The sequence below is a fragment of the Anneissia japonica genome, unplaced genomic scaffold, assembly GCF_011630105.1.
Source record: "Anneissia japonica isolate Jap-2015-1 unplaced genomic scaffold, ASM1163010v1 scaffold287963_len587249_cov193, whole genome shotgun sequence".
In the NCBI taxonomy this organism is placed as follows: Eukaryota; Metazoa; Echinodermata; class Crinoidea; order Comatulida; family Comatulidae; genus Anneissia; species Anneissia japonica.
In genome coordinates, this window is record NW_022750702.1 from 424,601 (window position 1) to 452,354 (window position 27,754).

A 27,754-nucleotide genomic window follows, 5' to 3' on the forward strand; every position below is an offset into this window, starting at 1 on the left:
ACTTTTATTCGAGGAGTTAAGACTACCAGTTAAGACCGTTTTATAGCAATCCGCCTCTCTGATCATGACTATATATGGGCATACAACAGGATTTTTGTTGTCAAAGAAAAGTTGGTAGCGTGACAGAGCTTTAGCCCCGGGTGAATAGAGACACACTTAGATACAGTAATGTCTTGTTCAAGGATACAAGCAATGTGATGATCGTTGGTCTCGAACGCATAATCTCACGCTTCATTATACTTATCTTTACATAATAATAATAATAATAATAATAATAATAATAATAATAATAATAATAATAATAATAATAATAATAATAATAGTGTAGTTTTATATAGCGCACATATCCATCTAATATAAGATGCTCAGGGCGCTTAATATGTGGACTAGCAACTCGATCAATGACTTTCTTCTCCCCTAAGGGTCCCTTCGTGTTTGTGCTACCCGGTAACCCGGTACCAACTCTCGTCGTCCACCACATGATAACATTTGAATTGTTATGAAACATAATACACTACCGTATTTGTTAATTGTTGCTGTTTGAAATAGACTCTATTGTTGTCATTTCTACAATGAAAACTATGTAGACCTACCTTTTAAATTATTAACTAAGAGTTTCAACCTTTCATTCAATGAAAAAAAACCCTCTTCAAATACACAATTAATAGTTTGTGGATTGGTAATGACCGTTAGATTTCGATTGAAATCGCTATTTTGTTATACAACACTAAATTATGCACCTACTTTTACTGATATTTGTCCACGCTTTTCAAGTTGAAACCCGCCATGGGTACACAGAACATGATGTGTTGCGCTACTTACTTGGATCATCATTGCTTTGGAGTTTAAAAAAAATAGTACTATATTTGTGAAAACGTATTAGTAAAAATAAAGTGGTGGCGCATCGGTGGTGGAGGGGGCAGTAGCAGTAGTAGTAATAGTAGTAGTAGTAGTAGTAGTAGTAGAGTAGTAGTATTAGTGGTGGTAGCAGTAGCAGTAGTAGTAGTAGCAGCAGCAGCAGCAGCAGCAGCAGCAGCAGTAGTAGTAGTAGCAGCAGCAGCAGCAGCAGCAGCAGCAGCAGCAGCAGCAGCAGCAGCAGCAGCAGCAGCAGCAGCAGCAGTAGTAGTAGTAGTAGTAGTAGCATAGCAGTAGTAGCAGTAGTAGCAGTAGTAGCAGTAGTAGCAGTAGTAGCAGTAGTAGCAGTAGTAGCAGTAGTAGCAGTAGTAGCAGTAGTAGCAGTAGTAGCAGTAGTAGCAGCAGTAGCAGCAGCAGCAGCAGCAGCAGCAGCAGCAGCAGCAGCAGCAGCAGCAGCAGCAGTAGCAGCAGTAGCAGTAGTAGTAGTAGTAGTAGTAGCAGTAGTAGTAGAAACAAAGATAGAGTAGTAGTAGCAACAAAGTAGTACGGTAATAGTAGTTGTAGTAATATTATTGAGTGTTAACAATATAGGCACTGTTTAGTGGTAGTAGTAGCAGAAATGGTGGTAGAGGTGGGAGTCAGACTATACCTAGGCCGCCAGATTCCATCCTAGATGCTGTGTTTACTGTGTCTCCAAAAAGACAATATCTTGGCATTTTTAATCCAACAACCCCAGCAACAACCGAACCTGTCAATCAGAAAAAAAAATTATGCTTGAAAATTAAAATCTTAAAATAGAAGTTAGTTGACAGGCGCGAATCAATGCATATCAATTTTATTTAGTGAAATAAGTGTTTATTCACTTATCTATTCTGAATGTTGTCCCCCTCTCCATCGTTTGAAAGATTCTGGAATCCACCCCTGGTTGACAAAATTAAAAATACACTAAAAAGATGTGCGTCAATAGTGTCACTTTTAATATATTAAGAGGGCGCTTTACCTGAATGAATTCCAACGCGTAACTGCATGCGATATCCAGGCTTATGTCTGATGCTGAAATTTTTCACTTTGGCCAGTAATTCTAGGGACATGACTGCTATCTCGGACGCGTGGCTGTTGCCTATCCTTTCCGGCAGACCCGATACTACCATGTAAGCATCTCCGATTGTCTCTACCTGGAGTAAAACATCGTATAGGCCTATATGTATGGGGTGCCATACGCAGCAAAAGTCCATGTTAAAATCAAAATGTAAATGCAAAATTCAATGTCTAATTTATTAAAACGTAGGCGTAAATTTCTCAAAATGTAGATCTAGTTTCCTAAAATGAAGTTCTAATTTTTTTAATGGAATTCAAATTCAAAACGTAGGTCTAACTTGATCAAACGCCCTCTCAAAATTCTATTCCAAAACGTAAATCAAAAACCAGCCTGGTTTGAAATGCATTTTACAACAACACTAGAACATGGACTTTAGCTGCGCAGCGCGACCACTCACAATTTTTGATATACCAATGACTGGGTCAAAATTACCCAAGATTCAGCAGAAATTGCCCAAAATTACCCAGGCTTCCTGAAAATGCATTAAAATTTGAAAAAACGTGTTTTACGTATGTATAGTTTCCCTTTTAGTTCAATTTATAAACCATGTTTTATTCTAATTGTTTGTGTTAATTATTAAAATTAATATTCATGAGGTGATAATACAGATAGGAAAATACGCCCTCAGTCGGCCAGTGTTATCAGTAGATCAGTGATCAAGTTTTATTATGTAATGCATTAATTAGGTAAGATCAATGGCAAAGCAAATCACAAATAAACAATTCTGAACCCATGTTTATAGCAATTAACAGTCAATTAACAATGTTATGTGCACTCAGTGGTGGCGCCAGAGAGGGGGATCTCCCCCCCACCCCTGTCAGGAAAGACGATAAATTTTGTCGGGGAACAAACAAATAAAAAAAAATATTTACATGTAATATTCGTTTAGCCACCATATCGTTTAACTTTTCATCACAACAACAACAATAATAATAACAATAATAATAATAATAATAATAATAATAATAATAATAATAATAATAATAATAATAATAATAATAATTGAATGAGACTAATTAAAAATAATTTGCGTTCTGTTATGACAAATGCTCATTTAGATAGCATCATGATGTTTGGAATACATCGTGATAGGTGAAGCAACCTCGACCATGACAACGTGGTTACAGATTTCATGCAAAATTTCCAAAATATAGCATTTTACTTTCAAGAATGAGGATTTGAAAATAAATTAGATGGTTACATTGCATACTCTGTTTCTTGCTTTGTTCAAAATGTTTTGGTTTTGGAAGCTGATTTCAACATTAAAAAGCATAGCCTACATGAAGTCATTATTATACTGTAGTAACTCGATGCCTATCAGATAAGTAATAAAAATTCGCCATAATTCATCAAATATCCGTGGCCCCCACCGGGACCCTGGGCGGCCCCCCCCTGGCCCCCAGCCAAGTGAGACTCGATTCGCTCCACCGGGGCCTTTAGCCCCTCCGTCGGGAAGGTCCTGGCGCAACCACTGTGTGCACTTCGTTGAGTTTTGCTTACTTGAATGGACTGACATATACTTTGTTACTTCTTAATTCTTCCCCTTTGACAAAAATGTTTAATTTTCTTAGTAAAAATAAAATACCCAAGGATTTGAACGGAATACCCATAACCCAAGACCAAGTCAAAATACCCAAGATCTTGGCAGCAGTGGTCACACTGTTGCTGCGTATGGCACTAGACTTGCGAAATGTAAATCAAAACTAATCAGCCAAGCATGACGTGGGCCTGCTCCATTAATGATGGGGGAATAATTTTTCGCTGCAGTCCAATGCCGTGAACAACGGGGGGGGGGGTGCGTCCGTCCGTTCCTCCTGAACTTGTGATCTCGGTACCCTGACCATTAAATATCAGCAGATGCACTGGGAAGCGTTGTTCACGGCATTGGACTGCAGCGAAAAATTATTCCCTCATCATTAATGGAACAGGCCCACGTCACGCTTGGCTGACTAGTTTTGATTTACATTTTGTGTGCCTGTGCCATAAGCAGTGGGCGATTTCTTTTTTGTCCGTACGAAACATTTACATGAAACTCCACTCGGGCCGTCTCGACTGAATCGACCCGAAAATCTCATATTGCAGAATTCAGGTCAAAAGGTCATCAAAAACTTCTGATCTAAGAGAACGTCGCTGTCTAATTTTTAAAAATACATTGATGTTACCAGGGAGTTGTTAACAACTCCCTGATGTTACCATGCTAATACTAATGGATCTAATATTTGATTAAGCTGCACGAGTAAAAAAGTGTTATTTTAACTTGATTTACATACTGTGGCAATTTTTATTTTTTAGTTAGGTCTGGGTTTTGCATAATTATCTAGGCCTAACTACAAAAAATATACGCTTTCTGGTCGAGATCCATCCGAGGAAAGCACAGAGAGTAAGGAAAAGCGCGTTTCTCGGGGCGTTTGATCAAATGAAACAGGGTGACAGTTATTTTCAAATTAAGAGAAGAGCTGAGAAGAGGCAGCTCTAAAATACTGGATGCCATAAGACCTGCCAGAATGGCAGAGCACCAATGAATGTATAATTTTTTTGGAACAAAACAAAATGCTGAAAACATGTTCTGAACATGACAGAATAAGCACATGGAGTGCAGTCATCGAAATGAATTGCGTAGTTGAATTTTGGGAAGGGAGATAGAAGCACAAAGTACCAAAGGATCTCGAAATAAGCAACTGTTCCAAAAGGTATCCGACAATCTTTGGATTTTCAAGAAGACCCTGGGATCGGGATTCCCTGAGACAAATTTAATAAAATGGAAATAAAGTTAGGCCTACAGTGACTCTGAGCTCCTCTCAAAATGTTACACATGCATAAATGCCAAGAACATGGTGTTATAATCTGAATGATCGTATTTCAAGAACTTTTTCGTTCGGTGTGGTATGTGAACATGTGCCGAGAACATAATGTTACGATAACATTTTATGCCGAGTACATAATCTGAATGCACCCCATAGTATGTCAAACCAGCCAAGCATGACTCTTTTGAAATACATTTTACAACAACAGAAGACATGCGAAATGTAAATCAAACTAGTCAGCCAAGCGTGACGTGGGCCTGTTCCATTAATGATGGGGGAATCATTTTTCGGTGCAGTCCAATGCCGTGAACAACGCTTCCCAGTGCGTCTGCTAATTTTTAATGGTCAGGGTAACGCGAAAACAAGCCCAATGCTAGGCATTATAGGCTATGCTTATGTGGGCTGGGATTTACAACAAGGTCTTGGACTAGGCCTCTATACTACAGTAGGAGGCCTGGTCCTAGTCTAGGCCTATAATATAGTAACATTCTGTATAAGTAGTCAAATGATTACAGGTTTACATTGTACCAAGATCAATATTAACGACCGAATTTATTTTGCATTGAAAATTTTAAAAAAAACTTAAAAAATAAATAAATTTAACTTAAGGATTTTAAAATATTCCAAAAAACTGTACACTTCAAAAAAAAATAAGTTAACTTAAAACACAAAAAACGCGATAGGATGTAAAGTTTGCGAGAATAATTGGTAGACTTGTACTGTATTTTCTGAAGCGCCGTTCGTTTTTGGGTTGCTAAAATCAACAGTTGTTACATCAGTGGCGCCACGCTCGGGCGCTGATGGAGGGGAGGGGGAGCGCCAAAGCCCCAGGCGCGAGGGGCCCCGACATTGTAGTTTAAAAAATATATAATATAAACTATAATACCGTAGTTCCATTCAATGGGGCCCTGACAGTTTTAAACAATAAAAGCTGGGTTCTGATGTTTGAGATCATGCTTCTGATTTTGTGATTTTTGTGATTGATCACAATTTTCAATCTCCAGCAAATTTTAAATAGCATCCAAAATCCTCCTTTTTGGAATGTAAGGAAATAGATAGTGCTTTTCCTTTGTTGGATCGATTGTAACTCTTGATTGTAGCAACCAGTAGCGGCGCCAGCGGGGGGGGGGGCTGGGGGACTTAAACCCCCTCCCCCCTCCCGGACAGGTTAAGCCCCCGCCAGACAGAGCTCGTCGGGCAGTATCAGACCATAAAATATATAAAAATAGGCCCACACCAAGCCAACACATGTCTGTCACAGTCGAGAGTGCCATTTTCGGCAATCCAGAGGTTGATATTCTTTAAACAAATCTTCCCCCAGTTGGAAAACTTAGCCCCAGCCCCCCCCCCCCAGAAAATATATCCTGAAGCCGCCACTGGTAGCAACTAGACATAAAACGCTGGTTGCAAGCGCCTGCGGATGGGGGCTGGGTGAATTTGTCCCTCCGTCGGACAATTTCTGGCGTCACCGCTGGCTGGCTGCATCAACCAAACACACAATAGATTAAGTCACATAGGTCTGGTGTTTTTTTTAACTACTGTACAATAATTTGTATAAGCGCCAAGTTGGAATAAGTAGCTGACTAAGTCTTCACAAAATGTAAAAGTAAAGCTGCGCTTTGTTTGAATGATTAACGGTATTAGTTTCCTGTTCTTTAATAAATTTATCACATTAGACCAACAAATAATTGAAGCATACCTTGTAAACCTTATAGTTATCAATTATGGAATCAAACGCTGTGTACAGTTCATTCAACATTTCCACAATCTAATAGAAAACAAAAAAGTTATACAATTTTAACCATGTGAGCATTTATTATTAAAAATATGTTACAACTCACGGTCATTGGATCAAACACATTTGGAACACATATACTCAGCTCCCTGGAGAGAATTCTATAGAGTTGCAGCTAATAATCAGCGCATGTTGTGTTTGGACCTACCAGGCATCTACTTGTCCTCTAGAGTGAAGGGAGACAACAGAGAAGTGTCTTACCCAAGGCCACAAGCGAATTGCATAGCGACAGATTGAACCTCCGACCTCACTGAGGTTGAGAAGCCGAATCGCAACAGCTGCGCAAAACCGCTCCTCTAATTTACCGGGACTTAATGACGTGTGTAACATTGCTACGAATTATCATGTGTGGTTCTTCAATTAAGTATGCTGTCTCTTTTATTAATTAATATATTTATTTATTTTTCATTTATTATTTTATTTATTTATTCAACTTTCTTTATGACGTTAGGTCTTACAGCGAGGCTGACTCAATGAGGCCCTCATGTAGGCACAGTTTGGCGGCAGCAGGTGTGGCGAAATCTGGACAGAGAAAGCCCGTATTCTGGACAACAGCGCCCCCATATAGCCCGTGTTCTGGACAGATTTCACAGCCCGTATTCTGGACAGAGAAAGCCCGTATTCCCTGGACAACAGCGCCCTCATACAGCCCGTATTCTGGACTGAGAAAGCCCGTATTCTGGACAGATTTCGCCAACCCGACTCTTTGGCGGAGCGTCTGCGGTTCTGCTTCTCAACTTCGATGTCGGAGATTCAATCCCTCGCTGTAAATTCGCTTAAGGCACCTTGCCTACGGTTGCCTCTCTCCCACACAAGAGTGCAATGGGTACCTGGCTGGTAGGCTGAAAGACAAAATGCGCTAATTATAGCTACAACATTATGGAATTCTCCCCAGAGTTGAGTAGTGTCCATATGTGCTTGATCTAATGACCGAGGGTAATAATGTGAAGCGCTTAGAGGCCCTGTTGGAATTAAGCACTATATAAGTCTAACATTATAACATATACAAAACATGCAGTAAACATATTTAAAAAAACACAATGAAAATATATATTCTCTATAAAATTTAAAACTATTAAAAATAACAAAACAATGTTAAAGTTATTCTCAATAATCCATAAAATTATCATAAAAATTCCATGAATAAAAACAATATTTAGCTATATTAAAGCGCTTTTTAGTTCATTTTTAAAAGAATAAAATGTATTGCTGTTCCGCATCATTTAAATGTGAATAAAGATAGGAGGGACATTTGTACCTAAAAACTTCAGTCTCAGCTTCGGCAAGTTAAACTCTCTATTACATGTATCTAGTAATTAATTATTTAATTTGAAGAAATATGAATTAGTTAAATTGAAAGAAATATAAGTAGGAAAATGTATGCACATAGGCCTATTATTATTGTTTAGTTAATATTTTGTTTTAGTCTTGTTTTATTTACTTCCTTTTTACCTCTTTACTGGGTCCAATTGTGAGACCTACTTCTAGCTAGGACCCAAGATGATTATGTTTTTCCATTTTTTTTTTTTTTTTTTTTTTGGTTTTTTTTTTTTTTTGTGATGGTTGTTATTTTGTTTACCTATGTATATTTATTATTGTATTGGTTTTTCATTATTATCGAAATAAATATTATCTCACACAATGCTTCCGGTTTGGACCACACGATACTAACCTCCAAGGGTGAACTCTCCGACGCTAACTTTGTGAAACCGACAATATCACTGAAATAAATGGAAACATCGTCGAAATATTCAGCTTCTACCACCAGACCCATCTTCAACTGATCAGCAACAGATCTAAAATATTTAAACAAAAGATTGATCGAACCAAAAAATATTAATATCATATTAATTTGCTATTATTAAGGTGATGATGATAATAATAATGGTTATTTATGACAACAGCGGTAATGTAGCTGATTTTGTTGTCGGTATGCTACGTTATCATAATGTGTACCGTATTATTTTGCTGCATGATCTTATTTGTGGATACATACATATCATATTATCACGATCATGGGTCTAGTGCAGTAAAAACTTCACATTGTTTACAAACTATAATTAGGATGAAAGTGAAGTTAAATTGCTAATAAACGGTACCGCCGCAAACGAACATTGTTTATATTGTTCCTAAATAATGCATAAAAACTACCTAGGTAACATTTGGTAAAGGAGTTTGTCCGTTTTTTGTTTTTCCTCTTCAAGCAGCACCGTCCGACTGTGAACCAATTCTTCCAAGTTATTTGCATATTTTTCCATCATTCTAATCATATTGTCGATAATATTAATTGTTCTGTAAGATGAGTAAAAATACACTGTAAAAAAAACAACCATGTTTTGTTCACTTACAAACAACTTACTACAAGAATAATAATATCGATTACATATTGAAGAATATACAAACATTATTATTAAATGAAATAAGCCTATGCTCTACATAAACATATTTTATAGAAGTATAGCATTAATAAAGACAGTTAGTGCAATGTTTATATTCTAAACAGTAAAATAATCGTTCCAACCAGGATATTGTATATGCAGAGACCCTATCACTTGAGTTTTCGTTGAAAATTCGAATTTGATTGGAGGCAATCTTTACACTCTATGTATATACGGGTAGAGCACTTGTACTCGGGGCACATGCGTGTAACAAAGAGAGATCAATGTTTAAGCATTTTAAAGGACAAGACAGGCTCTAGGACAAGATACAAATATAAACACTCTTCTTAAACAAAGGACAAGACCGGATCTCCTTATCAGAAACTGTAAATGCTGTAAATTTTCATTTATTAAATAGATTAAATCAATTCTTGATAAATACAGCAGCGACTTGACTGTGGCACACAACTTCCTAAAATAGCGGGCAACATCGTACAATAAACGCCGGTATACAACAATATAACTATTTACAATTTCATAAAAAATTAAAATAATAACTACTGAAGCTATGCAAGCAACACGCACATTGACATGCAACTAAAATATCAGCAGATATATTGAACGCAGGCAAAGAACATACCCTCCACCTGAGATTTCTTTAATTTCAATTATTATTTTCTTAATTGTTGGTCTTTTCTCTGGATCTTCATCCCAACATGCTTTCATCAGATTTAGAGTTTGTTTCTTGCACGAATCAGAAGGAACAGCTGGACGAACCTTCGGAACGGTGCCGAGTCTCACCGATTGAATTAAATCTATTAAAACAAAAGAGGAAAAATCTTGCTAAGACAGCATTCCTCCTTCCTTGAATGCCTGTAAAAACTGTTTTTATGACATTGCTGACCCATTACGCTCCATATTATTACGCGCCCATTTTAGGCACCCGATGACCATAACAATTACTGTATGCACGAAGTTGAGTTGTGAAATTTCAACGGCAAATGTATTGTCTGCTGAGACAAAATCTGTGGCAGAAAGCTCGGGCCGAAGCCTTCAGTTGTGAGTGCCGGCATATTTATTAGTGTGGAAACATACAAGCTAAACGATCCACATTGTTCATTTTAATTTTATACATATTAAAAATAACTAAATGTAAAGTAAATAAAAGTGTATTTAATGTATCTCGTAAACAACAACAATATTATTTCAGGTAATAATATCATACATGGGATATATTCACAATTTCAAAAATGCTCGCCCAACCGTTACATTAATTAAAGGTACGTCATGCTATCCTGAGAGATATATTTTTTAACAAAATGTGTGTGAAGAGTGAAGAAGAGAAAGAATGATGGATCTTTTTGAATAAAAAATGTAATACAAGACCGACCAGGATATGAAGTATAATGATGTCACTTGGACTTTGAGATTTTGGCCTCTTCCGCACCCTAGGATTGGCTTGGACCGAAGCTACTTTGTAGCCCAATTGAAAGTTCACATTACTAACGATGACAAGCGATTACCTCTGGGTTCAATAACCTCCAGTAGAGAAGCGAAAGGTCCAGTTCGGAGGACGATCTCTTGAAGAATGATACCGTAGGCATATACGTCGGCCTGAATTGACAGTTTTTTTTGGTCAACAGTTGTCTGACGTAATATTTCGGGAGCTGTCCATAGTAGTTCTAATTAAAAATAGCAATAGGGTTTGAGCAACAGTGAAAAAGGCAAAGGTTGTGCAGAATTACTGTATTTATCGAATAAACACCCCACTTTGAATAAGCACCTCCATCGAGTAAACACAGCGGGCGTTTGTTTTTTCCTCGATTAAACGCCCCACCTCCCCCACCCCCCACAAATGACTGTAACCAAAACTATTGAAGCTCATTCTCAACACATTCTATTATTATTCTATTCCAGTAGAATTATATTTGTTCTAACCTGGTTGGAATAATTAAGTCTTTAGTATCACACTACACATGTTGACGGCAATTATCTGTTGTAGTTGTAGAAATTAAGGGGTGTGTATTTGAGTAGGCTTATATAGTATCAATTTTACACCAAACAAAAAAAGACCCCTCCCTCGAACAAACGCTCCCTCGAATAAAAACCCTTCTCAACAACTGGGCGTTTATTCGAATAAATACGGCATTTCAAAAATGTAATCAAGGTGTTAATAAACGTGTAAAGTAAAATATGACCACTTGCTATTAGCACATGTAATTCAGCTATATTTAAACGTTTTAGCCTATTCTTGTTTACTGATTTAAAACTAGAACAAAGCCATTTCTGAGCTTGATAGCTGATTCTCACAGTATCATATTATGAATGTTAGAGGGCGGGTTAATTATTAGCATACTTTTGCACTGTTCGTTTTCATCCAATTCGTTGTCCACTCTTTCGTGAGTTCTAAACACACTAAATCCAAAATCAGTTAATTTGCAAACCCAATGGCTGTCTACAACACAATTTGAGGACTTCAGGTTGCCGTGATGTTTCATTTGACTAAGGCTGAGAAATAGCAATCCCTATGATTAAAGGAAAACATTATTTGATATGATTTCTTTATTTGGCATCATAAAAAACATGCACACAGATTAAAAAGTTGGAAATCAAAATACCATATAACATAAATTACAGTATAGACCAAAAAAAAAAACTTAAAAAATATAAAGCATGGTAAAAATATAGGCCTAAAGATATAACAATTTCAAAATATATTAAAATTCATCAAAAAAAGAAAAAATCCACAGACCAAAAAAAAAAAAAAAAAAGGATGGAAGCTGTTAATATTATAACAACTTATTTATAATGGGATCCAAGGGCAGAGATGGAGAAAAAACAAGACGAAGTCACGGATCAAGAAAATATAAAGAACACACAAAATAATAAAAGAAGTTTTAAGGAAATTGAGTCTTCCGAATTATCTATTAAAATGTATTTATTAAGAGTTTGAAAATTTGATAGGTCAGCTGTCTATTTGAAGTAGTCAAGAATTCCATTCTTTAATTTAATTAAAATAAACGATAATGCATTAATAATAATAATAATTATCATTATTATGGTAATGATGATGCTGTTAATGATAATGAAGCCATGATAATTATAATAATACAATAATATTAACAATAATAAACAATAATAATATGGAATATTTTGTTTTAGCTAAATAATATATCATAAGCTCATGAAAGTAGATGAATATTTTACAAGTCTATTACTGCAGTGCTACTGCTACTGCTGCTGCTGCTGCTGCTAATAACACTCAAAAGTAGGTACCCGTTGATGTACTGTTGAAAGAAATATCATCAGAGTCAACCGTAGACAAAATGCCTTATGTCCAGAAATTAACAAGCAAGTGACAATTGGAAACTCAACCGGGGACAGAGCAAATAAACACACTTATTTCTACATGCACGCACTATAATTCATTAGTTCATTAAATTAAAGGAGTTACAGTTTAAGCTTAACTAACAACCACAAATTTATCTTTTGTCTTTCGACCTATCATAGTAGATTTGGGTCCGGTGTTACAGAAATTTAGCCGACAGATTCAGTCTAAACTTATAGTAAATAACTAAATATTTTGAGGCCGAATGCACTGGGGATGGGGGAAGGGGTGGATCAAAAATTCATGACATTGTGTTCCCTCTTCCCTCTATAGTTATCAATTTGAACATTTTATTTTCCATATCAACTTTATCAGTGTTATTCAATTGTAAACTGATCATTCTGTAATATTTGGAAATTGTTTTGTATACAAAGCATTAATTTCCCGTAATATCATCGGCTTTAAAGCCCTGTCCTCCAGTCAAATTCTATATTTGACAAAAATAAAAATTGTGACATGCATAAAATAATGGTTATAATGACATCACATCATTAACTTATATAGTCGCACCATGAATATATATAATAATACAAACAATGCCCAAGGTGCGGGTTTATAAAGCGTAACCGCCGGCGGTCAGACCTTGTTACTCTACTCTGGCCCACAGTCGATTAGCTCGAGTCGGCTCGAACTAGCCAACTGTTGCTGAGGTTACTCAGTATAAAGAAGCTAAAAAAAGATATTTTAAGAACACTATGTCATTCATTATATGACGACTTATAATCTCAAGTAACTTATCATATCTACACCTGCAACTTGATTCCTGGCTCAGAGCCGTAAGTAGATATAAATCAGACATTAAGCGAAATTGAGTATCTTTGTGGATTAATTTCGTCCAACATTTGATATACTTTCCTCATGATTAATTATAAATACATATTACAAAGCAAACCAGGCCTAAATATTATACTGTATGATAAATCATTTATCTATTTTTAGAGTATCTTATCATCTAAAACGGCATAAGCCTACTCAGAGAAGAAAAAACTGCTATGACGTCAAATCCTTTATGGCATGTAATAATAATAAGAATAACATTAAATCTTTTTTAATGTTATTTAACCAAACACAATGGATGTAAACGTACTCAGCGAGCTTTCGTTGTTTTTGGTTTATTATCGATTAAAACAGCGAACCAGATGAAACTATTCACATTAATGTAAATAATAATGATAAAGATAACGATTCCGACAACAATAAGGATAAAAATAGATAGTAAATGTTAATGTTATACTCGATTTGCGTTGGTGCGTTATTCGTTCATCATTGAACTTCCAAAATCTATAATATCTATATTATCCCTTATCTTGAGTGACCAGGACTTATTAAGAATGATAATGGTTCTTTCCGGAACGTCAATCAAACTTAACAACTGCACCAATCATGTACCACAAACATTATGTATATGTATGATAAGCTGTCGTTTTGTGACGCGGGCTTTAACGGAAATGGTCATTAAATTGATAAATATGTAAAAAATAAGAAAGTAAACAACTTCACCTGCGCTATATCTGAAGCAAATGATAATTTGAAATGCTCATCAATAGTGATATCAGAGTTTGCCATCACATCCCTCAGGCTGCCCTTGTTGCAGTATATCATTATATAACCAATATTAGGGGCAACAGTACAAACGCCAACGAAATGATTTATATTTACATGCTGTAGCTCCATCATCTTAAAAAAGAAGACATAATCATATACATATATATATACATATATATATACATATATATATACATATATATGTATATATATATATACTGTATATATAAAAAGAGATAGATGAATAATAATAATTATATATATACAAAGTGAAATAGATGAAAAATAATAATTTATATATTATATATATATAAATATATACAATATAAATCAAGATAGCCGTTAATATTGTTAAATTATATATAGTACCAGTTGTACCTCAGTGCAGCAAGTGAAGCACTCAAAGTGTATGGACGTGCCATGTTAGAGATACGGGTAGGGTGCTAGTGGCGGAATTTAGCTCCCCCCATGTTAGAAGTTGGAGCAGTTCTTGACTTTCGGTACGAGAGCATCCAGTGTGTGAGTCAGGACGGGAGTTATATTTATCCTAGAGGACTGGTTAGTGGACAAGAGGAAGAAAAATCTAACCAATGTTTTCCCCTATTTGAGTTTCCGTGGTAAGGGAGATACCAGACTTTTCATTGAATAAAATTGGTACGAAACTACGAGATGCCCCGTATTATGTATTATTGTCATTACGTGGGCGTAATAGGATGAGTAATCACAGCTGAAAATGTTAATTGAATCGGAGATACTGGAGAGTGATATTTGAGTTCGTACATTATTTGTTATTTACTGAGGTCCAGGGCCCAAAGCTCTGGCCGAACCCGTGGACATCCTGACAATGACCAGGTCCGTTACAATATTCTAAATTTACAAAGGTTATGTCATCTAACCACTTACCATTTTCATCTCAATGAATAATTCTCGGTTCCATAGTACACTTGTCTTTTTCACTGGTTTGACGGCCACAACATTTCCCTGTTAGATGAATTAGCAAACTATAATAGCATTTCAAAATTTCCAAGGAATCTATTAAGTACTAGGAAGTTTTTTTCATGAAATTAATATATTGAGTGACCTCTCTTTGCTAAGTTACTAGGTGTTACTAGTTTTGACACGGTGTGTATACATTTCTCGTCGGAATATTCTATACGTACTTTGTAGTAACCAACTCTGCAGTATTTCATGCTATCGACAGGAATAAAACAACTAGGAGAGGTTGTTCTACTATCCGCTCCGTTACCCACACTCTTGGCTGACGTGTTTGACGAACTGTTGTTTACCGAACGCGGTCTCTGAAAGATATGTCTGATGATTTATGATAATTACCCTTAATATACTGACACTGATAATTCTTATTCGCCATAAAAAAATATAAAAAAAGTATTTTATGATAATAGTCCGAGCGGCACACTCGCCTATCGGTCTCTGGTGGTGAAACAAGTCACTCGGTAACGACTATAAACCGTAGGCCCAGTCTACACAATTGGCTCTTGCACATTTCAAAAGAACCCAGTACATCTTTCAAGACGAGTTCGCACCCCGGCGTACTGGTTTAACAAAACGATGTAATAGAATCATAAAATATTATTTACATACCGAATTATATTGTGATTTTTGGAGCCTAAAATCAATATCATCGTAGTCAACCAGCCATAACTTGAAATTGTTTAGCACCAATTCATAATTAAAGTATCTGAAAATGTAATGTAAAACATTCGATTTGAATAATTCATTTAAATATATTTAGAAAATTTACTAACGAAGGTAAACTTGTGTATTCATACATTTATATCCATTACAAATATGTTTATTCGTACGTGTCAGCAAAAAACCAGGGAACAGTTCACTGTTCCCTGAGCAAACCAATGCACACTCATCAATCGGGTAAATATGCCTACACATGAAGAGCTGCCTGCTCACTCGATCTACAAGTGCACAAAAGTAAATTACTGACAGGACGCTTTGGATTCGAGCGACGACGTTAAAGCCTGGTTTCTATAAAAAAAAATCGTTGGTCAGTTGAATCAGGGAGCGTCCCGATTGCGATGGGGAGAGCTACGCAGTGCACAGATTTCATTGAAAACGCTGTATAGATTGTGTAGCGATTTTATGCAAACCAAACTTAAAATCTAGAAAGTAATGACGTCACATAAAGTCATCTGCCCATACGACAATGTTGAGTTCTAGTCTGAATGGACCTTTCCGCTAAGCCCCGCCCCTTGGATATTGTTGCTAAGGTCCCACAAGGCGACAGTGTTAAAACATAGCGAGCACGTGCGTTTGTGGGACAACGCGTGTGTTTGTGAGACGCGCGCGTATTCCTAGCGCTGTTCTGATTAGTCAGTTGTTAAGTTTGATTGACACTCCGGAAAGGTCTATTCCAGGACACATTACGGTCACGTATGAGTGATTCCGTTCTACGGTCACGTCATAGCTCAAATCGAAAGCTCCCTTTTGTCTTTGACTTCCTAGATGAGTTTGAAAGAGTTCGAAACTATACCTCCTGCACATACACGCGACGAGAACGCATAGCAGAACAAAAGCCACACTAAATGTCGTTCCAACTGACACTCCAATTATACTCGCAAAACCTGTTGGTGGAATTTTTTAAAATTAAAAATTGACAGATTTTAAATCCTTAAACGGTATTAAAAATCTATTTCTAGAAAAAAAACAATTGCATTCTTAACCTTACTCTGTTTTTCGTTTGTATATTACTGTATCTAGATTCATAATAATTATTTGAGACAGCTGACTCTTCATGAGTCAAAATAACTTTTTACTTTAAATATTTCTGACCTGAATTATAATTATCTATTTATATCTATTTATATTTCTATTTATTGGCCCCAATGTGTATTTTGATGGTCAAATATATATAACAAAATACAATGAAAACTGATGTGGAAGTCTAACCAACGACAGGAGTAAAATATTTAAAAAGACATGTCTCAACCTGAAAAAAACCACAGCAATAACGGAGGTCATTAAAGAGTATCATACAGGTTTGAATTGAAATACATAAGCCGGGCAAACACTGTACTGAAACGAATATATATGGAGAACGAAACGTGCGCTACGGATCGTGTTTGATGACGATCCACTCAGACATCCGCAACAATAGCAGACGACGTCGGCGTCGTCAAGCGCTTAAAGGGAGTGCAGATAGATTCTTCGAACAGCAAATTAGGAAATTTAATATTGATAAAAATTCTAGAAATGTTCTATCAATCAATGATACTCAGTGTGATTTCATTCTATCGGGTTATATTGGAGGCTAGCTTATATGAGAAAGATACGAGATTGTTGACAAAGATCACCAGAAGGGTGGGGCGTGCAGTAGGATACATTTTCTAAGCTTAATTTTAAATATGATGCAGGTGTTCTCTTCATGGTAGAACGTATACTTTCTCAAACTGATCATCCACTCTACATCGAGTACGAATTTCTCTAATCCCATATATGTATCCGCTCCTTACCTACTCGTACTAAACGCTGTAACAAATCATTTGTGCTACACTCTATTATAATTCACAACAAATATGTCGAAAGATAATTTTTGCTACCCATTGAGAGAACACCTGGATCACATCTATCTAACTATTAATTAAATTGTACAGTACATCTAATTTAGCTTTTTATTTAAATTGTAAATTTGGAATTGTTTTTACCTTTTATCTATTTAACTTTTATATTTGAATTGTAAATTGAAGTGTGTATCTTAATTTTTTATATATTGAATTTCCTACCTTTTATATGTTGCAGGGTATAAACAAAGATTTTCTGATGTATTTTATATATATATATTGGACAATTAAGATTGAATTGAATTGAATTGAAATATGAATATAATTGGTTTGTAAATTTTATTTAAAATAATTTACTTTTGTTGATTGTAAGAATGCATTTATATAGAAGCATTCTAAGCGTAGATACAATATTTGTTGACTAACTGAGGGGAGTTTGGCAATATTCGTTGTCCCAACCGCAATCCGGATGGCCTTTGGGTGGGATAGTGGACCCACTTGGCCAAATAATAACGTCATCTGTAAAGATAAAAAGCTTTTCTTCTGAATAATACTCAGCAATATCATGTGTATCCTTTCCTCCGACGTCTTGCAAGGCAAAGTTTTGATAGCGATCTCCTTGTTTGTCTATAGACACTCTACCTGAAATTCCTTTGAAAACAAAATAAGATATAATGTTCGAAAAACGCACGTTAGTAGCACAATTATACATTTTAATTTATATTGGGACTTTTGGGGAAAATTACATCATCTAAATAAAAAAATTGTAATATTGAATGAAATTATGAATATTTTTCTAATAGTTATTATCATTATAGAATAATTTAAAAAAATGTGATTTTTTTTTTAATGAGCTATCATATTCCAATGTGTATTTCAATAGTAAGTACCGGTATGTCACCGTTAAATAAACTCTTCAAACTCTTTCTAACCCTCCCCAATTAGTTTATGGCATTTGGTAATAATAGATTGCTTTCATAGATCCTTTGGTCTTAGCAATTTAACATGAGTACGCTTCTATAGGTAGCTGTTCTCAGGGTTCTGTTTTGTGAGAGGAAAACTGCATATATAGGCTACATGTTTTGTTAACTACAAGTTTTGGAGACCGTAGTCGGTTGCGCTATAGAAATGTAAAACCATCCATGACATAGAGGCATATATATATATATATAAGATGTGTATAAGAGACAGGCAGGTGTGAGGGATAGAAATAAGATCTATTGTATATCTTGAGGGAAATTTAGAATTGAATGTTTCTTAGACATCTTGATTTTACCATCAAATCCTTTATTGAGCAATTTGCTAACTATTGTCCTCCCGTTGTATTCGTCTTCTCCAGCCTCAATTACTTCGTGAAGTGCCACTGCGTACAAGTGTATTGCGTCATACAACGTGGCGGCGTGTACATCAACCTAAAAAAAATAATTTAACAAGGTATAAAGTCGGGTACTCACTGCGACCTAAGGTCGTCGGCCGAGGCGATTTTATGGAGAATGCAACGCAGTGACGCGCGCGCAACGGATCGTATGTAATGACGATCCGTTCAGACTACCACCGCCAATCAGCAGATGGCGTCGTGTCGTCTGGCGCTCACAGGGAGCGGAGTTGGATTCGTCGGCCTACGTCCGTATGACCGTCGTCTTACGATGCAGTGAGTGCTCGGCTTAAGATAAATTAAAAGGTTAAAAAAATATTATTAATATACTGTATAACGGTAATATAAACGTTATACCAGCATCAGAATGACAACAATTAACAAAAACAGAATTCCTACAAAATTCAGATAATTCTTATCTTACTTAATAACTTTATACAATTCTTTAAATTCGATAAAAAGACTACTTCAATTTGTAAAAACACACAATTAAGAATATTCCCATTACAATTATAAAATTATATAGGCCTACTGTACAATTATTCTTAAAAACAGAAAGTAAAAGCAAGATCTATTCAATTTATTGCAAAAGATATATCATCACTGAAAAAGACAGTCATTAACACTCATTCATAAAAATATTTTTTGATGTAATTTTAAAAAGGCACTACCAAATTATTCAGTATTCAAAATTTTAAAAAATTACACTAACACGAAAGTTTCATTTAGATGAGTTGTTTAGTTTTCGAAATATCTGATCTGCGACGTCTTTCTTTGAATGGTCCATAATTGACACCAAAATATAAACACTTCACATTTCGAACGCCTCTTATTGTATCAGTCGTACACCTGCCAATTACTGCCATGTTCTGGCTTAACTTACTTGCAAGTTTTACTCTTATAGCTGACAAACAAAATACAATGTATTGGTGTTGAAATGGAAATATTTTGGAAATAGAAATAACCTTGGTTAAGCTTTCACGAAAGGTTCATTCATATCAGTTGATTAGTTTTTTAAACAACTGGTCTGGGACGTTTTCCTTTAAATGGTCCTTATATCCACACCCTACTCCGGATGGTCACCAAAATTTAAAAATTTCTTTATCGAAACATGACGAATGGTTCTGGGTAGTGTCATTTAGAGCCATTGATTATCTTTAGAGATATTTAGGTCTGGGACCTTAGGATTTGAAATGACCCTCAAATGCACACCCGGATCGTCACAACACTTCATAATTTCTTTCCTGTAAGTTGCTTAAACTTCCACGAAAGTTTCATTTAGATAGGTCAATTATTTTTTGAAACATCTGGTCTGGGACGTTTTCCTTTAAATTTGTTGTCATATCCAAACTCTACTCCGGATGGTCATCAAAATTTAATCAGCTCATCCTTGGGTTATACCTAACATTCTCTGTATCTTCCATTTAAGATTTGTGAAGCTATTTTTGAGATATTGTGAACACAAGAAACACGTACGACCTTAAAATTCTAATGACCCTCAAGTTCACCCCCGATTTGGATCGTGAATAATACTTGACCATTTCTTCCTTGCAACTTCGTTAAATTTTCACGAAAGTTTCATTCATGTCAGTTGATTAGTTTTCGAGATATCTTGTCTAGGACTTTAAAATTCATTTAAATGGTCGACCTCACATCCACACCCTACTCCTGACCGTCACAAAAAATTAATAATTTCTTTATTGGGCCATACCTAACACTCCCTGTAATTTTTAATCATGTCTGTGCAGCCGTTTTTGAGATATGTCGAAGGCCTATACAAAAAAACCACACGAAAACACCAAAACGTGTGACACACGCACGCACACACAAACACACTCTCCCCGCCCCCCCCCCCCCACACACACATAAACTTACACGACTGAAAACATATATCTCCTGGCGAAGATAATAATGATACTGTATGTGTATGTGCATTTTTGTGGCGCCCTCTATCACTTCAAACGTTGGCATTCTACCGTAGATGGCGCTTCATTGACCATATTAATTTGTTACCTTATATTCCGCGTTGAAAGAGTCGCCGAACAAATCAGTTGCCATCCTCTTCCGGACCTCAGCCGTAAAATACTTATACCTCTGTGTACTTGGCTCCAGTATGTGTATATTGAAGATGCTGCCAAACGCCAAGAGGGCGTCATCATCCCTGCCGTCATCTCCCATCCAAGTGTTGTTTCCTACGTATGCGTAGTCGAATAAATCGACGGTGAAAAAGATGTATTCGCCATTGATCATGCCAAGATCAAGTGAGTGCAGCATGACATCACGAACATCTCCTCCGCATCCAAATATCAAGATTACTGTAATAAAGATGGTGTTATGATACACTGGTTTGGAATTTTAAAGCCATGCTCCGGAGGAAAAACATATTTGGGAAGATGTTTGACGAAAACTCAGATATGTTGTAATGTAAGGAAACATTTTTCTTAATTTTTAAAAACCCGGGAGAAAGGGTGGGAAAAAAGTTGTACAACATATCAGAACATGTTTTCATGGCTTTAAAATTTCAAAAATATGTTACCAACCAATACATGATCTAGTATGCATCTAGTGTGTGAAAGGCATTCATGGTTTATTTAGATAGAAATACTGATGGCCCATTAGAGCTATATAAGTTAACCTATATCATCAATTAATCTGTACTTGGTTCATTGACTTCATGTCACGGCTAATGTGGCAATTGCTCATTTCGGTACTTTAAACATTTTATTTATTTTAACTTTGTTTAATGAGAATAGCCCGTGCAACTATGTTACATTACAAATAAAATTCTGTGTATTGAAATCGTTCTCTTACTTCTAGCTTTATTTTGTGTTTCCGTAAACGATTTATCTTCAAATATATTTTTCTCTGGTCCAGGCTCAAAACTATAGTATTGCGAAATAAATATCCCTGCATCTTGCATAATATTTCGAACTTTCAAAGATGTTAATTGCCAAGCTTCTTCACTCGAGTAAAGTATGGCAGCTCTTGACCAGTTAAAACGACTGAACATCTCCAGAATCATTGGTGTGACTTTGTAGTAAGGGCCAACAGTCCGAACAAATGTAGGATACTCAAGTTTATCCGACAATGATGTCGACGTGCAGCCCCATGAAATCATGGGAAGGTTGAAAGCCGCTGCCAGCAGACCAATAGGTTCGCAGACACTGTTACAACCGCCACCGATAAATCCATGCAGGCCATTTACCACCTCGTTTGACAGAAGGTTAATCACTTTGGGTAATGCTACAACGGCCTCGCATTTCGTATCATTCAAAATTACCGCGATGGACCGGTTCGGTAAAAGAGATGAGTTTCCTTGAATGTCATCTACGGCTATTGCAGCCGCAGTAGCGATGTGCGAACCAATTGGCCACCTACCAGTGTACGGCAGCATGACACTTAGTACAATATCACTAGTTACTCCATACGATCCTACACTTAAAGCCAAACGGATTAACGGAATGAAAAGGATAAATTGAGTCCTATTAACAATCATTCTATGAAAATGTTGACGGCCGAACTAGTTGTTTACACTTTTTATCGGTCGTTATCTCTAACTTGGCTTCGTCTTGTTATCCTGAAAAAAATATGTTTAAAAAGAAAGAATTTCCCGTAAAAAAATTAAAAACGCATTTTTTAATTATTTAGATAATAAATAATATTAAAATACAACATGAATTTCGAAGATATTCTGCGTTAGTGAAGAAAAGTGCTAAAGCATATACTGTGCACTTTCCTGGGTAATAAAATGAAAAACAAAATACATTATTACAAATTTCAAATTTACGTTAGTTATATAGTATTCCAATTTCCTTGTGTAAACACGCGAATTCGTATTATTTTTATTTATTTTATTTTATTTTATTCATTTGGCATGACGGCTCAGGAGTCACAAAAGCGGAAAATCCACTGTCGCCTGAAGGACGTGCGTATTTATCACCCTAATTTCCTAGAACACTGTATATAAGTACAAAGAAAAAGTCACTGATGTTTTACGGGCTTATAATTTAGCTTTTCATTAGTTACTTTGTTAATTTAGTGTAGCATCCCACCAAACACAAAACGTTCTTATAACGTTCGCGAAAGTTGTGGGTAGGTATGTCACAAAATAACGTTCACACTACGTTGTAAAAACGTTCAAACGTTGTGACGTGAAATTAGGTTATAACTACGTACATTATGGTTCTACAAAATAACGTTCTTATAACGTAATATTGTTAACTGGGATGTACCGAACGTTCAAGTCTCAGACGGGACAGGCCTCAATCAATTTGCCGAAATAATAGTTTAAATATCAAAACTTGCAGTTCTTCCCACGAATCTGGCGTAAATAAACTGCGATATAAAAACACGAGCACCCTTTCTTTTGCGTAAACTCGACGCAATAACGAGACCCTTCTGAAGTGCTGATCAAACCACTGACCAATCAGAACAGGGCTTAGTATACGTGCTTGTCGCACAAACACCCGTGTTTCACGTTGGCTTACATTGTCGATTTGTGGAAATTTTGCACTTTTCCCGTGTTTTCTTGCCAGAGTAAATTTAATAAAATATTAGAAAGCTTAGTGTCGGAAGATACAAGACGTTAACATTTAAAAGAAGATCATTATCACAAAAAAATAATTAATAAAAAAAAAGGAGCAATAAATTCATCATGTAATTGTTATGTCTGTCGCTGTTGTATGTGAAAGTAATAAGTACAAAACAATGTATTATACCGTAGAGTAAATTGAATAAAATATTAGAAAGCTTAATGTCGGAAGATACAAGACGTTAACATTTAAAAGAAGATCATTATCACAAAAAAATAATTAATTTAAAAAAAAAGGAGCATTAAATTCATCATGTAATTGTTATGTCTGTCGCTGTTGTATGTGAAAGTAATAAGTACAAAACAATGTATTATACCGTAGATGCTCGAATAAGCGCCAAAGTGATTATACCATTTTTGGAGGCTTCAGTGCGATGCTTATTCGAGAGCGACGCTTATAAAGAAAACATTGTGGCGTGGCATTTTTCCATGCATGTAATGTTACTTATCTCAAGTACTCCCGTAGTTCAGTATGCCTACCATAAGTCCTACGTCATCATATACAAACGTTTATAAAGAAATACATATGTCTTCATTGTGTTATTTATTTATTTCAACGCTATATACATAGTATTTAAAACCCTGTTTTTTAAAGTGTTTTATTTCATACTCTCGATTAATTTACGCGGCGCTTATTCGAGAGCAGCGCTTAGTGAAAAAATTCCGGTTTGGTGAGGCACTTATTCGAGCATTTACGGTAATAAAAACAATTAATGGCTATACAATAATTTCTGTTTCTTGTGAAGTTATCTTGGTTATGCATGGATATCCATAATACAACAAAACACAATCAAAATAATATTTAGGCCTACAAAGGATGATGATGATGATGAGGATAATGATGATGATGACGATGATGATGATGATGATGATGATTTTATTTCCTTCATATCCAACAGCAAGTACATTCGCCACTTACAGGATGGAACGATGCTTTATACACCAAGTCATTTATTAAAGCTGAGTAGGCCTATAGGAAAATGGGGTTGTTTTCTAGTCATGAGAAAAAGCCATGCTGTGACAGGAATTGAACCCAGGACCTTGGGATGTGAAGGTAAGCATCTTATATACTAATGATTCAGCTCCACACACTGAAGATAATGATGATAATTATCATCATCATGTTGATGATGATGATGACGATGATATGATGATGATGGTTATGATGATGATGAGGGTTGTGCTGAGGATGACAATGACAATGACGACGATTATGATGATGATAAAGACTAGGAACGAGGCCAGTCCACTGTATTAGGAAAACACCAAAGTAGTACTGTACTTACATTAACAAGTGTAGATTTAGTGTCATCAATACTACCACTCTGACGGCTAATTGTCCGTTTGATTGACTTCTAAAAAATACTACGTATAGGTCTACATGTTCATCAAACCAGCTCAAATATTTCTGGGAGCCGAGGTGTCAGATGCGATTAGTAGTATCAATGTGCAACACTATCCGCAGACGATAAAGTAAAAGTTTGCAACGATGCAAACATTTGTATCGTGAATTGCCAATCTAACAGTGCGCGCCTCCAACGACGAATTAAATTCGACCAATAGATGGAATAGCGAGTTCATTATTATAATTATATGAAATGTTTTCTAATTAGATAAATCATAAAATCTACATTAGCTAAATTGAGATATGGATTTTCAGCACATGTACAATATTGTAAATGGTTATACAGTATCTCTAAAAGAACCCAATTAACTAATAGGCCTATCAATAACACTGTCCGATTACTGTATGCAAAGTATTTCAGGACTCAATTGTTGGTCCCCTAACATCTCTGTTATTATGGCATGCAACATGTTGTTAAGCTCTGCCCAGAAAAACAAATTGTATTTGACAAAAACATGTGACATGCCTAAATAGGGTCATGATGACATCATGATATATAACCACATCATGACTATATATGGGCATACGGCAGGTTTTTGCCAAAGAAAATTTGATATTAAGAATATGCAAAAATGTGTAGGCCGTATATGTACAAAAACGACACTAATGTATTATGCTTCGGAAAACACAAAAACGACACTAATGTATTATGCTTCGGAAAATAAGCATTAAAATTGATCAAATCTTATAACAATGAACAAAATAACAGAATTAATGCTAATTATTACCATGTAAAGAATTAAAAATAAATACTGTTCTGACAACATAATGTTCGTAGATATTGAAGTTGAAAGACTGACAAAACATTTTTCTGAAAACATCACATTGAAAATACACGCAGTGGCAGATATAAGCCAACCCCCCCCCCCCCCTCCATTCTGAAAAAAAATCCAAATTGTAAAAGTTCTAGCTAGTTTTTTAAGGCTTGATAGGCTTTGGTCAAAACATGATGCAGACCTGTCTATCGTTCTTATTGTCAACATTCCGTTTTCCCACATGTAAAAAGTCAAGATAGAATAATTCTTAACAATAACAATGAATGGAAAGGGAAAGCGTAGCATGCATAGTACAGATGGAAACTAAGTACGGAACTTGCTCATCATGTTATTCCAGGCCATTTTGTCAGAAATCATTATTATACTATTGTTACATCATTAATTATATGCATTCAGATCGACTGCTAAAGTTTATAATTACATTTTTAAATTTTGGTTTTAAATTCCTGGTTTATATTATCAGCTTTCAGCTACATTCAATTTTTAGTTTTCATAATACTGTACATGTCGGTTGCTAACTGATACATTAAAGGTAAAAATATACTTTTATCCTCTGTTTGAAAACCTTTTATATTAAATAATTTGATGCTATGGCCTGTCCATATTTTTTTTAATGCGTACAAGAAGGCGTGTAGGTACTCCTTATATAGATTCAAACTATGGGCGTTGCATTTAAATAAATATTTGTTTAAATCCAGCTAACAATAAATACAGTCTGTATAATATTAATTTGCTGATATCATTTATGTGAAGGTGGATATTTCCTTTTCTGTTTGATGCATTTATGTTATTGGCCTGTCTAAATGTAAAAATTCAACTTAAATTAAAAAGTCAGAATGCGCTTAGATTGTGTATTATATACAAGGCCTCGTTCCTTTAGCAAATCACAGCACTACTCGTATCCCTACGAATAGCCATGGGCAGTGTTTCATTAAACGATAAATTTCAAAGTGAGAGTAAAGTTGGAAAAAAAGTAGTTCATTACAGTACAAACATTTACAGGTAGATTGCACCATACCCTAGTACGGAAGAATTTAACAAATAAAATGTTAACGCATTGCATTGCAAAGGTGTGCTTAAAAAGTAAGTTCTCGAGATGACGACCGTTAATAGATACGAACTGTAAAATGTTTACGTAAGCCAGAATGCTCTATAAGAGCGTCTAAACACTTTTTTTTTTAATCCTTACTTTCGGGAAGGGGACTCCCAAACCCCCCCACGCTAGCTCGGGGCTCGTCATCTCGACGGCCACCTGTGGTCACCCCTATCACTAAATTGTAAATCCACCACTGGCACGTGAGGCTCTCCAAGGATAATGTATGCTTAAACGACTTAAACATTCTCTCAACATGATGTATTAAGAAATGTCGCAAATTATATTATTACCTCCAGTTTGACGTATTGTAATCTAATCTAATAGTAGTCAAAAACCAAAAGGTCCACTGATTAATCTCAGATAAGAAAGTATAATACATACTCCAAATATTGAAATACACGCCATCGTGTTGGGATTCAATATTTCGACATTAATTATGTCATCATCAGGAATGAAAAAAATTATCCATATTAACAAGCTTATATGCACTAGTACCAAAAGTGTTTAACCAATCAAAACATTACCTCTAGTAGGTGACATAGCAGTGATTTAAACAAAAGATCAAAGCATTCTTACTCTAATGATCAAAGATACCTACAAAAACAAAGAAAGTTCTTTTGAAGCTCTGAGCCCATTGTTAAGAAAAGGGTGTAGTCTACGTATAGCGAACGCTTCTTTAAACAATAGGATAGACCAATTTCGGGAGCTGTCAATAATGTTAGTACTAGAAAATATTAAACCTAATTTATTACTTACATTACAGACGACATTATCATTTTCAAGTATACCCTGTAATCCTAAAACATATTGGAATGCCTCACAGATTTTAACATGATCAAATATAACACTATCAGATCGTGAAGAATGTTCTTTAAGTCTAGCTATTAAGCACCTATCTGTCTTACCAATATAATCACTATTGCAGCCTGGACATTTAAAATGATAGACAACAGAACTTCTGAACTCCTTAGGGGTTTGATCCTTAGTAGATATAAAATGAGAAACATTTGTATACTGCCATAAAGTTATGAATTTTACCTCTTTAATTAAGTGTTTCTTTACCTTATTTAAATATCTACGTAAAATGAACTCACCTGGTTTTCCTAGATATGGC

General features: G+C 35.6%; 1 protein-coding gene across 2 annotated transcripts; it reads right to left on the reverse strand.

Moving 5' to 3' along the window:
• Positions 1–672: 672 nt before the first annotated feature.
• LOC117121511 (atrial natriuretic peptide receptor 1-like) lies at positions 673–27,754 on the reverse strand. Of its 2 annotated transcripts, none has more exons than XM_033266740.1 (19): positions 27,735–27,754; positions 21,584–22,349; positions 20,786–21,087; positions 18,674–18,809; positions 17,824–18,048; positions 16,371–16,461; positions 15,467–15,563; positions 15,025–15,162; positions 14,768–14,845; positions 13,820–13,996; positions 11,288–11,456; positions 10,455–10,613; positions 9,572–9,746; positions 8,705–8,845; positions 8,226–8,349; positions 6,458–6,526; positions 1,856–2,030; positions 1,505–1,603; positions 673–836 (listed from the first exon to the last, which is right to left on the reverse strand). In XM_033266740.1, the coding sequence occupies exons 2-19, from the start codon at positions 22,266–22,268 to the stop codon at positions 733–735; spliced, it is 3,144 nt and encodes a 1,047-aa protein (XP_033122631.1). In that variant the 5' UTR covers positions 22,269–22,349; positions 27,735–27,754; the 3' UTR covers positions 673–732. The 2 variants fall into 2 exon arrangements, with proteins under 2 accessions (XP_033122631.1, XP_033122630.1); XM_033266739.1 differs by lacking the exon at positions 27,735–27,754 and adding an exon at positions 24,650–24,914.